The sequence below is a fragment of the Myxine glutinosa genome, chromosome 8, assembly GCF_964187855.1.
Source record: "Myxine glutinosa chromosome 8, kmMyxGlut1.1, whole genome shotgun sequence".
NCBI classification, from domain to species: domain Eukaryota; kingdom Metazoa; phylum Chordata; class Myxini; order Myxiniformes; family Myxinidae; genus Myxine; species Myxine glutinosa.
The window spans coordinates 77,972,873-77,986,093 of NC_136268.1; the positions used below are offsets into that span (position 1 = coordinate 77,972,873).

Consider the following 13,221-nt stretch of genomic DNA (forward strand, 5'->3'; position numbering starts at 1 on the left):
GCCCGGGAGAGGCGCGTCTGGCCGTGTTCTGGCCGGTGCAAGGCGATTGTGTGCATCCAGCGGTAACCGCTACAATATATATATATATATATATATATATATATATATATATATATATATATATATATATATATATATATATATATATATATATATATATATATATATATACAGTCACGTGAAAAAGTAAGTACACCCCATGTAAAGTTTTTACCTTTTCAACATATTTCAACATACAGCTATTTGATCTTCATTTCAACAATATTGATAGATAAAGGTGATATAATATAATAAATACCATGAAACATTTACATTTTGTAGTCCATTGTATAATTTAAATAAACATAAATGCAAATTTCGCATGTGGAAAAAGTAAGTACACCCCTACATTTATTACGACTTCAAATACCTAAAATTAGAATCAGGTGCACCAGCTCAGGTGCAAATGATTAGAACATCGTTAGATAGGATGTTGGAGGAACCTGTCTTATTTAAACCTCAGACATTTAGTTTGGTTTGCTCTTTGTTGTTGAAGTGTGTGGCGTCACCATGCCTAGATCAAAAGATCTCTCTGAGGCCTTCAGAAAGAAGGTCATAGATGCCTACGAGTATGGGAAGGGATTTAAAAAGATCTCCAAACAATTTGAAATCAATCATTCGACTGTCCGGAAGATCATCTGCAAGTGGAGAAGATTCCAAACAACTGCCAACTTGTTCAGGCCAGGCCGCCCCAGCAAGTTCAGCCCGAGAGGAGACCGCAAGATGCTGAAAGAGTCTCTAAGAACCCCAGAATGTCATCACGGGACCTACAGGTAACTCTTGCCACTGTTGATGTCAAAGTGCATGAGTCTACCATTAGAAAGAGGCTGCACAAATTTGATCTACATGGGAGGTGTGCCAGGAGGAAACCTTTGCTGTCCAGAAAGAACATCAGGGCAAGACTAAAGTTTGCCAATGAACACCGAGGCAAAGACCAGCACTTCTGGAACAATGTGCTCTGGACAGATGAGTCAAAGGTAGAGTTATTTGGCCACAGTACCAGAAAACATATTTGGCGAAAACCAAAGACAGCATTTGACCACAAGAACCTGATACCAACTGTAAAGCATGGTGGTGGAAACATTATGGTTTGGGGCAGCTTTGCTGCATCAGGGCCTGGGCAGCTCACCATCATTAAATCCACTATGAATTCTTCATTGTACCAGAGGGTGCTTGAGGATAATGTGAGGCAATCTGTCGGAAAGTTGAAGCTCAACCGAAGGTGGACCTTGCAACATGACAATGACCCTAAACATCTATCTATAATTCCACTAATCTCTGTGTGTATGTTTGTTTGTATGTTTGTATGTTTGTCTGTGACCGCTGTTTCTCGACAACTACCGGTCCGATATACTTGAAACTTGCCAGGTATATTGCTGGGGACCCGAGGATGTGCCTTTTCAAGGTTTTAAATTAATCGGACAAGTAGTTACTGAGCTATGGCGATTTAGCCGTTCGCCGTTCGCTTTGGCGTTGCGAATGGGCCAAACCATTTCATGTAAATAGAGGGGGGGGGGGTTCTGTGGTCGTTGCGAATGGACCAAACCATTTCATGTAAATAGAGGGGGGGGATTGTCACCGTACTCGCAAGCCGTTCGCCGTTCGCTTTGGCGTTGCGAATGGACCAAACCATTTCATGTAAATAGAGGGGGGGGGATATAATTTTAGATATATATATAGTACGGGCATATATATAGTACGGGCATGCCCTAGTATCTATAATTCCAGTAATCTCTGTGTGTCTGTGTGTCTGTGTGTGTGTCTGTGTGTTTGTCTGTGACCGCTGTTTCTCGACAACCACGGGTCCGATATACTTGAAACTTGCCAGGTATATTGCTGGGGACCCGAGGATGTGCCTTTTCAAGGTTTCATATTAATCGGACAAGTAGTTACCGAGCTATGGCGATTTCTTTACCAAACTCCGCAAGCCGTTCGCTTTGGACCAAACCATTGCATGTAAATAGAGGGGGGGGATTGTCACCGTACTCGCAAGCCGTTCGCTTTGGACCAAACCATTTCATGTAAATAGAGGGGGGGGATTGTCACCGTACTCGCAAGCCGTTCGCTTTGGACCAAACCATTTCATGTAAATAGAGGGGGGGGATTGTCACCGTACTCGCAGGCCGTTCGCTTTGGACCAAACCATTTCATGTAAATAGAGGGGGGGGATATAATTTTAGATATATATATAGTACGGGCATGCCCTAGTACCAGTAAATCCACCATGGAATGGTTGAAAAGAAAGAAATGGAGGGTTCTGGAATGGCCAAATCAAAGCACGGATCTAAATCCCATCGAGATGTTGTGGGGGGATTTGAAACGAGCTGTGCATGCAAGAAACCCCTCAAACATCGCACAGCTGAAAGAATTCTATATGGAGGAGTGGGCAAAGATTTCTCCAAGTCGATGTCAGAGACTGGTAGACAGTTATAAAAAACGCCTAAGTGATGTTGTTTTTGCCAAAGGGGGCAATACCACCTATTGGAGCCAAGGGTGTACTTACTTTTTCCACCTGCGAAATTTGCATTTATGTTTATTTAAATTATACAATGGACTACAAAATGTAAATGTTTCATGATATTTGTTATATTATATCACCTTTATCTATCAATATTGTTGAAATGAGGATCAAATAGCTGTATGTTGAAATATGTTGAAAAAGTCAAAACTTTACATGGGGCGTACTTACTTTTTCACGTGACTGTATATATCGACGTACAAGGCTTGCTTGTCTCTTTTACAATTTGCAGACTGCCAGACTGGATCCACCCAAGTACCTTAGTCAGATGAAGAATGAAAACTAATATTGTACCATGATCTCCGTACCGTAGTACAATAGATTGTACTTTGAGCCACATAACCTCTGCTCTTCACCAATTTAATATTCCTTGACTCGACCATTATTGGTATCAGCTCAGATCTCAGAGCGAAATCTTTACCTCTTTACCAGTTTTTCCTCGTTCAATAATTCCACATGGAGACAGTCGGGCCTGGATCGGTCTGTTCGAGTATTAAAAGCTTTAGCAAGCAAAGTAAGCCCCAGAGTGCTAAGAAACGAGCAGAGTTTGCCATATTGTCCATATTATTTTAGTCTTAGCTCAAAAGCGCCGGCATGCTCCCGTCGTATTTTGAGTTCAGCATGGAATGTTTAAGTCCTGGGAACACGAACAGGAATAATCTCACATGTGGCTTGTCCGACTCTGCGTGGTCTCGCTCTCGGCGACCTCAATTGGCTGGCGCGTCATTCCACGGAATGAAATAACAAGGCTCCGGGGACAAATAATAAGGACAGCGACCCTTACAGAGAGAAACATTTCTCCAGCTCTTCCGCGTGCCTGGTTTGCTGTATAGCACAGGTGGGAGTTCTACCGTCGCAGTCATGCAGGTCAAGGTCACACCTGCACATCGTATTTTAAACTATTGTGCGGCATTATAAACCGGATTATTTGAGTTGATTGGTTTTTAATAACCAGCTTCTCAACTTGCCAAGAACACACCCCGCTCTCCCCTCCACCCTTACACCCGTCAGCTCCTCCTCTGTAGTGCAGGCCAGATGCCTGTGTCGTGTGGCTTAGTGATGACGTAATCTCGCTCGTGCAGCGTCATGCATCGATACCGGAGGAACGAGGGACAAAGAGAGAAGATCGTATAGCGTGTGGACTGGACTTTGGCGAGCCATGGATGTTGGACGAGTGTGACGTCACGCGGTGCTGAGGCGCGAACTGTGACGTCATGTGAGCATCATGTGGGGTGTGCGAGCGTCTGGGGGGTGGTCGAGGGAGTGCAGGAAACCGCGGTGCCTGCTTGCAGCACCATCGCCTCTCTCTCCCTGGAGCTAAACCGTCCGTTACCTCCTGCCCTTGCCGTGCCCATCCCCGACAAATCGTCTGCAAAGATCGCGATCCAAGGCGCTGCGACATGTCGTCGCAGAAGTGCAGTTTCTGGCAGGCTCTGTCCGCCGCCACTTGCTGCTTCTACCGAAGCTCCTGCGTGCAGGTGCAGGTAACCGCCGCTCCTACACACTTTTATGCTTTCCTTCCGTTTTGCCTTCTTTCCTTGGACCGGGTCGTGCCCGGCGTGCACCATCGGAACAGTGAGGTTCACCCGTCCGGCGTTTGTTTGATTTGCTTTAGGCTACACCGCAGTTGTATTTGGAATGAGCAGAAATAAAAAGGAAATCAAATTATTTCCTTTTTTATCTTTTATGGTGTCGCTCTTAATGCTTATCTGCTTATGCGATCTACCTGCCTTACGTGGCAGCGCGTCCGGCGCACCTGTCCGCAGGCTGTAACACGAGACCCTTGGAAGTGCGTTCGCTTTGGAGAAGAGCGATAAAAACAGGGTCAGGAGGAGACGGACACCGGGGAGTCGGAATATGCTTTTAGCTCGGCCGGTTTGACCGGTAGCTATAGACAAACGGAGCGTCGATGTACAGTGAAACGTCCGGACCGGGCATCGGACGGACTCGACATCAAGGGCGATGCCGATCCTCGATGTTCCAGTCCAACGTCCGCCCTTAGCCGCGCAGACCTCCGCTGATGTGGCCGTTACACGATTGGCAACGATGTGCTATTTCAGAACCCGCATCACCACCATAGTCTCGGGGCTCGAGGCCGCACGTGTGTATCGGAGACCCCGCGTCGCGCGCGCAGCCCCCCTGGCCCCTCCTGCTTCATTATGCTGACGTAATGCACAACAGGCTGCGCAACCCTCGGTCCCCAGTGGCTGCACATTCCCTTCCTTGAGGGGTGTGAGTGGTTAAACGTGATCAATACATGCTGATGGTGCAAAGCACATTAATTTATCTTTTCTGGCCCTTCTTTAGACACGTTTACTAATGACAGGTAGCTTATACCTTTGCTTACTTTCATCTCTTCCAGTAAAGGTTGTTCAACATACCCTCGCCTGAATCCATGGTGCTCTTCGCCTGTGATTTTGGTTTTTAGAATCAGTGTCACATTGCTGACTTGCTCTCGTCGACTGGATGAGGCCATTGAGGTCACGAGTGTATTGCCCAGAACTGTGGGAGCTAATAATGTGAACTTGGGGAAATCTCTGCGACCTTCAGTTTGGTGGTTCATGAACTTCATGCTAATATCCTTTGGAGGATGTCGAAGTCTTGCCCTCCTTCCCACTTGCCTATTCTTACCTACGATCATCGTATAGTTTAACATTCAATCCATTATTTGTCATCTCATGTATACAGTCGTGGCCAAAATATTGGCACCCTTGCACTTTTTTTCAAATAATGCACCATTTCTTCCAGAAAATTGTTGAAATAAAAAAATCTTTTGGGATCCACATTTGTATTTATTTTGTTTGCATTGGAACAAAACGAAAAAAGCTGAAAAAATCATTAAATCGTAGCTTATTCCACACAGAAATGCTAAAATGGCCCGGACAATATTATTGGCACCGTTTAGAGGTTGTTAGAAATAATTACATTTCAAGCAGGTGATTTTCCTTTACTTTGGAATTGAACTCACCTGAGGTGAGTTGCAGGTGCCTGCAATATAAAAATCACTCATTCAACCAGTTTGAATAGAGAAAAGGAGTCATTCTGCTGTTTTGTGTTACTGCGTAAACCGCAATGAGCATGGAGAAAAGAAAGAAAACCAGAGAATTGTCTGAGGACGTCAGACACATGATTGTAGCCAAGCATGGACAATCTCAAGGCTACAACTCCATCTCCAGAGACCTTGATGTTCCTGTGTCCATCGTACGCAATGTTATCAGGAAGTTTAAGGCCCAAGGCACTGTAGCCAACCTCCCTGGACGTGGCCGAAAGATAAAACGTGATTGACGATTGCAGCGAAGGATTGTTCGAATGGTGGAAAAAGCACCTCAATCAACTGCCAAACAGATTCAAGCTGACCTTCAGATACAAGGTACGACAGTTTCAACTCACATCCTCCATCCCCAACTCAATGAAAGGGGGTTCTATGTTATGAGACCCAGGAGGACCCCACTGCTGTGAAAGCCTGACTGTAGTTTGCCAAAACACACCTGAACAATCCAAAATCCTTCTGGGAGAATGTCCTGTAGACAGATGAGACCAAATTAGAGCTTTATGGTAAAGCACATAATCTCTATGTTTACAGAAAACAAAATGAAGCCTTCAAAGAAAAGAACACCTTTCCTGCAGTCAAACATGGAGGAGGTTCAGTGATGTTTTGCAGTTGCTGTGCCGCCTCTGGCACTGGGTACCTTGAATGTGTGCATGGCATCATGCAATCAGGAGATTACCAAGGCATTTTGGAGCGCAATGTTCAACCCAGTGTCAGAAAGCTGGGTCTCCATCGAAGGTCATGGGTCTTGCAGCAGGACAACGACCCAAGCACACTTCAAAAAGCACCCAGGAATGGTTCAATACAAAATGCTGGACTGTTCTGAAATGGCCAGCAATGAGTCCAGATCTAAATCCCATTGAACACCTGTGGGGAGATCTGAAAACAGCAAATGGGAGAAGGCACCCTTCAAATCTGGAAGAACTGGAGCAGTTTGCACAAGAAGAGTGGGCCAAACTTCCAGTAGAGAGGTGTAAGGAAGCTCATTCATGGATATAGGAAGCGCTTGACTGCAGTTATTTTGTCTAAAGGTTGTGCTACCAAATATTAAGTCTAGGGTGTCAATACTTTTGTCAATGCCATTTCTTTTCATTTTCTGATTTAAAAGGATATATTAAATTCTGAATCAAAAACAAAGGTTCTGTGATATTAATAGTGAAATAAAGAATTGTGGAGACCAAATACTTTTGTCAATTTCAACTTATTTTTAGAGGAAATTGTGAGTTATATGAAAAAAGTGCAAGAATGCCAATATTTTTGGCCACGACTGTACCTTGTGAATTTGTCTTTGTATTGCTAGTTTGTTGAGATTTGAGAAGTTAAGTTGTTTTTGCCTATTTTTATACCTTGAACCCACACACTTCCTTTTAGAGGTTGTTGACTTTGGGTAGTTTTCTCTTTCATGGATTTTAACAGCGAAGCATTGCAGAGTTGGTTCATCCAATGATGGTGTAAAGGTGTTCTTCCAAATTTGGGCAAATTATCTCCTTGGTTATGTATTTATTCATGTTGAGGTCTCCCCAGAAACTTCCCCAATCAACCGTTTACACTTTACAGAAAACTTTTTCTCAAATCTTCCTAGTACAAGTCACTAAGCTACCTTGTGTTTGAGGCAGAGGAGCCCTGGATTCAGATTGGGGGAATTCAGATTTTTTGGGGGCCCTGGGCACAAAAAACATTTAGCCCCAAAACATTCCCCAAAACACACGAATGCATGAAAATGCATTAATACATGGACTCCATTTAATGTTTCACCGAGTTAATAAAGCATGTACACTAGGACTAGGTACATCTACTAGGACAAGCTGATTGGTAATGGAACACCCCAGCACTTTCATTGGTGTGTTCAGTTACCAAGTTTTTTTTTTTTTTTTTTTTTTACATAAACGAGACTCATGGAAAAACAAAAGGTTTCTCGTAGAGTGCTCACCAAGTGGTTTCAGCACTCAAGAAAGCACTCCAAGGAAACCGTTGGCAAGGAACGGCTGGCTTGGTAAGCGATAGCAAGCTAATTGGTAACTGAACACACCCCTGATGAGCGAGACAGACCGAGGACCCTTTTCTGGTTCTGCTGTATCCTTGTGTGATGAAAAAAAAAAATTCGGGTGATTGTCAACACTTTTCGCCTTTTGTTACCTCCGGAGGTTATGCGGATGTGGATCGAGGTTATATTTTCACATTTGTCTGTCTGTCTGTGAACAGGATATCTCAAGTTGTGGACGGATTCGGCAAAAAAAATTGTGGATGAGATGGGTGTGTGACGATGACGAAATGATTAGATTTAAATTGATATATACACAAAGAATTAAGTTAAGCACCCCCCCCGTTTTTTTACAACCTCGCACATTACAAGTTTGTTGTCGTCAAAACAGTGTAATATACCCATGATATTGCTATATTTTCTGGAGAAGTGATATTATGGTCACATAAAAACATAACAATCATGCCGTTTTCAATATTTTATTCTGAATAATTTAAGGTGAAATTTTTTGGGAATTTTAGGCATATTTTCACCTCAATTTAAGTATGGAGCTATAGGTCCATCACGGACAGTGTGGATGACGTTTATGTTTTCTAACGTACAGTCATTGTTCTGAGAAGACCTCTAGCGATCTTTGCGTCAATAACGTGTGTAGGACCCACGTGATCGGATCACTGACTCAACCAATCACTTTTTTTCACTTTGATCACTCAATTTCATCAATGGATAATTGCTAATGTCATACCAATCATTATTTGATCTCACATACCTTAGAATATATGCCAATGTATACATATACACAAAGAATATATATTAGGGGGTGCTTACCTTAATTCGTTGTGTAGGGGTGCTTAACTTAATTCTTTGTGTATATGTGGGAAAATTACATGCACCAGACCAGGAATCGAACCGTTGCCATTGGTGCTCCTATGGTTGGCAGCGAGTGCCCTGGAAGCATTGACGGAAAGAGAGCGGCAATCATATGTGTGGGAAAATTGCATGCTCAGTCCGGGTCACCTAAATAGCTCAGATGGCAGAGCACTGGTACGGTTTTTCAGAGGACCTGGGTTCGATTCCTGGTCTGGGTGTGTAACTTTCCCACATATATCTATTTAATTATTTAATCCTGTTCATTAATCTAATTTATTAGATTTAGATGAAGATTTGAATCCGAATCAGATAATTTTTTTAAGTGATTCTTCACCATTGTTGATTGGGCTAAAAACGATATGTAGCACAATGTCTCAAAGACTCAGAGTTATGGATGGATTCGGATGGAAATTGGTGAACAGGTTGGGTATGTGATGTCGACGAAATGACTAGATTTTGGTGAGGATCCGGAACCAGATCAGATAGTCAGGTTCACTATGTTTTTTCGTTCAAAATTTTGGTAGATTAGCAAAACGATACATTTTTGGAATATTCAGAGCATGAGGAATCCAAAAATTAATGTTTACATTTGCGTAGAAACCTTTGCGAAAATGACACTCAGGACAGTGATGAAGATCTGTAAAAGCATATTCCTGAACGGTATAGACCTCGTAGATCCTGTGTATAGGACTTATAGTTCAATCTGATACTACCTATAACTTCCTATAACAACCTATAACTTCAAAGGACTTGCAATATCATGTATTATGTAATACAGTTATATCACAAATATAAAGACAATGGTTTTCAATTACCTTTGTTTGTTGCTTTTCTATAATCCTGAGCACTATTTTGAGGCCTTTATTGGATTCCTTGACCCAGAAAACATAGGATTAGCATATTTAATTAAGTCTCTAGGTTGACTAGAAGCCGAGATCGCGCAAAATATGTATTTTATGGCGGCCATTTTCAAAATCAAAAATGGCGGCCATGAAGGTGTCTGTGCAAATGCCAACATTGATTTTCAGATTCTCCATGCTCTGAAGATTCCAAAAATGTACAGGTTTGCTAATCCCAAATTTTTGAACGAAATTATATTTGTTAACATAGTGAACCTGACTAAGAGAATGTTTTAAGTGATTCTTCACCATTGAGTGATGGGGCCAAAACCGATATATAGCACGATATCTCACGATAAATCACGATAAATCACGATAGTACAATATGAAATTGGAGGTGAAGATCCAGATAATTAAAAAGCAATATGAAATTTTGAGGGTAAATATATAATCAAGCAGGGTAGCTCATTGTGATTGTGCGATATTACTATGAAATTATGGTGTTGGAGAAACTTTTTGACCACACAAATGGAAGCTCTTCTCTATTGTAAGGATTTATCAATCAATGCATGATTGATGATATGAAAATTACTGATCATGTAATTTATCTATTCAACTCATAACGAGTTTGAATAATGGAGGACCGACACGAACATTAGGCTCAAAGCCTGCTCGGGATTCCTGGCCATCAAATTCCAGCCTTTTAACTGGCGACGGATAACCAATATTGAAATCCATTATGACGTCATCGCAACAGTGACCTCATCGCACGACTGCCAGCATCGTTTCTCTCCGTCCCTCTCCCCGCCCTCGAACCTCCTCCAGCAAGCATGGCTTCCCGGCGCAATTCGCAGTCACGGCACAGATGATCGCTCGTTAAAGGCGGCTCCTAATGAAGCCCACCGTGATCGATGAGCGGCGCACGTATCGCCATCCATCGATCCGGTGCATCCACACGACGATTCGAGCAGGTCGCACCACGTGACCACCGGGCGATCAATTCGTGACGCAATGACAGACACCCTGAGGAAATGATGCATTTTCCAAAATCCACCCGTGATGTCCCGTACAACTTGCGATGACATTCCTACCTGTAGTACCTGTCGTAACTGTGCAGCCGGTGATGACAGCCCACATGTGAAGGTGAACTCTATCTACGTGCTGATGCACACTTCGGTAACGAGCATTGACGGAATACAGACGGATCTTCGTTACAACAAAGGATGGCACAGAAATTGAGCTGTCGGTGCTTGAGCGACATGAAATTACTTGGAGATGATGAATGACTAATGAGTAAAAATGACAAATTGGCCGGGTTACCCGTAGGCAGGTCGACCATTGCGCATTGCTCGGAATGTCGGGATGCCTCCGTTTGACTAAAACGTTAACGTGTAGTGTGCGTCATAAAGAGATTGCGATAAACAATTACAAAGCTTGGCCGGGGTTACTGAGCTTCCATCGTGCAGAAGGATGACGTAATGCCGAGCTGCGCCTCGCGAGGCAATTAACATAAAGTGGGGCTGCTGGGAGATCGCAATGAATTTGGGACTGGGAAAGGGGATCTATCTCTAACCATGGGGATATCACGATTCCAATTCAGGAGAAACCATTTTTGTTTTCCTATTATGGTTAATATGATGAATCTGTGAAATATATATATATATATATATATATATATATATATATATATATATATATATATATATATATATATATATATATATATATATATATATATATATACATACAGACCTATAGAAAGTCTATACCCCCTTTCAGTATTTTCACCTTTTGTTACCTTATAGCCTGGAATTAAATTGCATTAAATCAGACTTTTTCCACCTTTATTTACACATCGTAACCCACCACAAGTGAAAAACAAAGTCTACAAATTTCAGAAAATTTATTTAAATACAAAACTCGAATATCTTGGTTGGATAAGTGTCTACCCCACCTGAGTTAATACTTGGTGGAAGCACCTTTGACAGCAATTACAGCCAGATTTGCCCATTCTTCTGTACAAAATTGTTCAAGCTCCGACAAGTTCCGTGGGAGCGTTGATGGACAGCAATCTTCAAGTCATGTCACAGATTTTCAATTGGATTTAGGTCAGGGCTCTGACTGGGTCACTCAAGGACATTTATCTTTTTGTTCCTTAGCCACTCCAGTGTAGCTTTGGCTGTGTGTTTCTGGTCATTGTCATGCTGAAAGGTGAACTTCCATCCCAATTTCAGCATTGTTGCAGAGGGCAGCAGGTTTTACTCTCAGATATTTCGGTATTTTCCTCCATCCATTTTCCCTTCTATCCGGACAAGTGCCACAGTCCCTGCTGATGAGAAACATCCCCATAACATGATGCTGCCACCACCAACATGCCACCAACATGCTGCCACCACCAACATGTAAGGATGGTGTTCTTTGGGTAATGTGCTGTGTTGGGTTTGCACCAAACTTAACGTTTTTCATTTAGGCCAAAAAGTTCCATCTTGGTTTCATCAGACCACAAACCTTTTTTCCACATGGCTTCAGAATCTCCAGAGTGGTTTTTTTGCATACCTCAAATGGGATGGCTTCCTTCTTTCTGCCCTTCCGTACATGCCAGACTTGTGGAGTCCTTGGGATATTGTTGTCACATTCACACAGTGACCAGTATTTGCTATAAAGGCCTGTAACTCTTTCAAAGTTGCCATTGGCCTCTTGGTGGCCTCTCTGATCAGACTCCTCATTGCTTGGTCATCCAGTTTGGAAGGACAGCCTGATCTAGGCCGGGTCTTGGTGGTACTATACACCTTCCACTTCTTAATGATTGTCTTGACTGTGCTCCAAGGCCCGGAGGGATATTGAAGACCTTTGAAATATTTTTTATACCCATCCCCTTATCTGTGCCTTTCCACAACTTTATCCCGGAAGTCTTTTGAAAGCTCCTAGGTGCTCATGTTTGAGTCTTTGCTGTGAAATGCACTATCCAGCACAGGAAACCTGCAGGAACAGCTGATTTTATTCTGAAATAATCAGAATCACTAAAATTTAAGGCAGGTGGAGGCCAATTAACTTGGTGTGTGATTTTGAAGGTGATTGGTTACACCTGAGCTAATTTACAATCGCTATTATAAAGGGGATGGACATTTATCCAACCAAGATATTCTAGTTTTGTATTTTTAATAAATTTTCTGAAATTTGTAGAATTTGTTTTTAACTTGGAAGTTGTGGGTTGTGATGTGTAAATAAAGGTGGAAAAAGTCTGATTTAATTCCAGGCTATAAGGCAACAAAAGGTGAAAATTTTGATAGGGGGGGTGTAGACTTTTTCTAGGCACTGTATATTGTACACACTGTGTGTGTGTGTGTGTGTGTGTGTGTGTGTGTGTGTGTATGTGTGTATGAATGTATGTATGTGTATATATATATATATATATATATATATATATATATATATATATATATATATATATATATATATATATATATATATATATATAATATATATGTTTGTTTTTTTTAAACAGTGTTTAAAAACGTAAAAACGTGAACCGCAAACTGCATTTGAAAAAGAAAGTGTACCGCATAAGCAATATGTAATACAAGCAATGGCAGTGGCACACGGTGTCTAACGAAGGAGATGGAGCAAAAAAATGATCGTCACACAATTGTGGAAAGGTGTCATTTTGGCATCGTCAAAAGGGATGAGAACGTAGGCAAATGGATTGGATAGTAAACCAAATTAAAACGACTGTGGTCACGATTAAAAAATTGCAAATGCTATTCGGATGGACACATAGAAAAAGTAATGGACAACCAAGAGTTTGCTCAGGATGAAGCAGAGATAGACCTGAGATCAGATGGAAAGATAGAATTGAAAAATATACTGGAGTCCAATGGCCTAAAATAGCATTACATAGAACAGAATGGAGCATGTTGAGGACAAC

The 13,221-nt window shown here is 42.1% G+C and overlaps 1 protein-coding gene across 11 annotated transcripts in view; it reads left to right on the forward strand.

The window, feature by feature from the left end:
- Window positions 1-13,221, forward strand: part of LOC137412005 (breast cancer anti-estrogen resistance protein 3 homolog) — a 224,856-nt gene that overhangs the window by 125,181 nt on the left and 86,454 nt on the right. Inside the window, exon 1 of one of the 11 annotated variants that reach the window (XM_078783412.1) lies at window positions 3,581-4,041. The exons of 8 other annotated variants lie outside the window; for them this stretch is intronic. In XM_078783412.1, coding sequence (XP_078639538.1) covers window positions 3,958-4,041 — 84 coding nt within the window. In that variant the 5' untranslated portion in view covers window positions 3,581-3,957. Of the gene's footprint in view, window positions 1-3,580; window positions 4,042-13,221 lie in introns of those variants that run through there. 2 more of the 11 variants (XM_078783411.1, XM_078783413.1) reach the window with 2 other exon arrangements.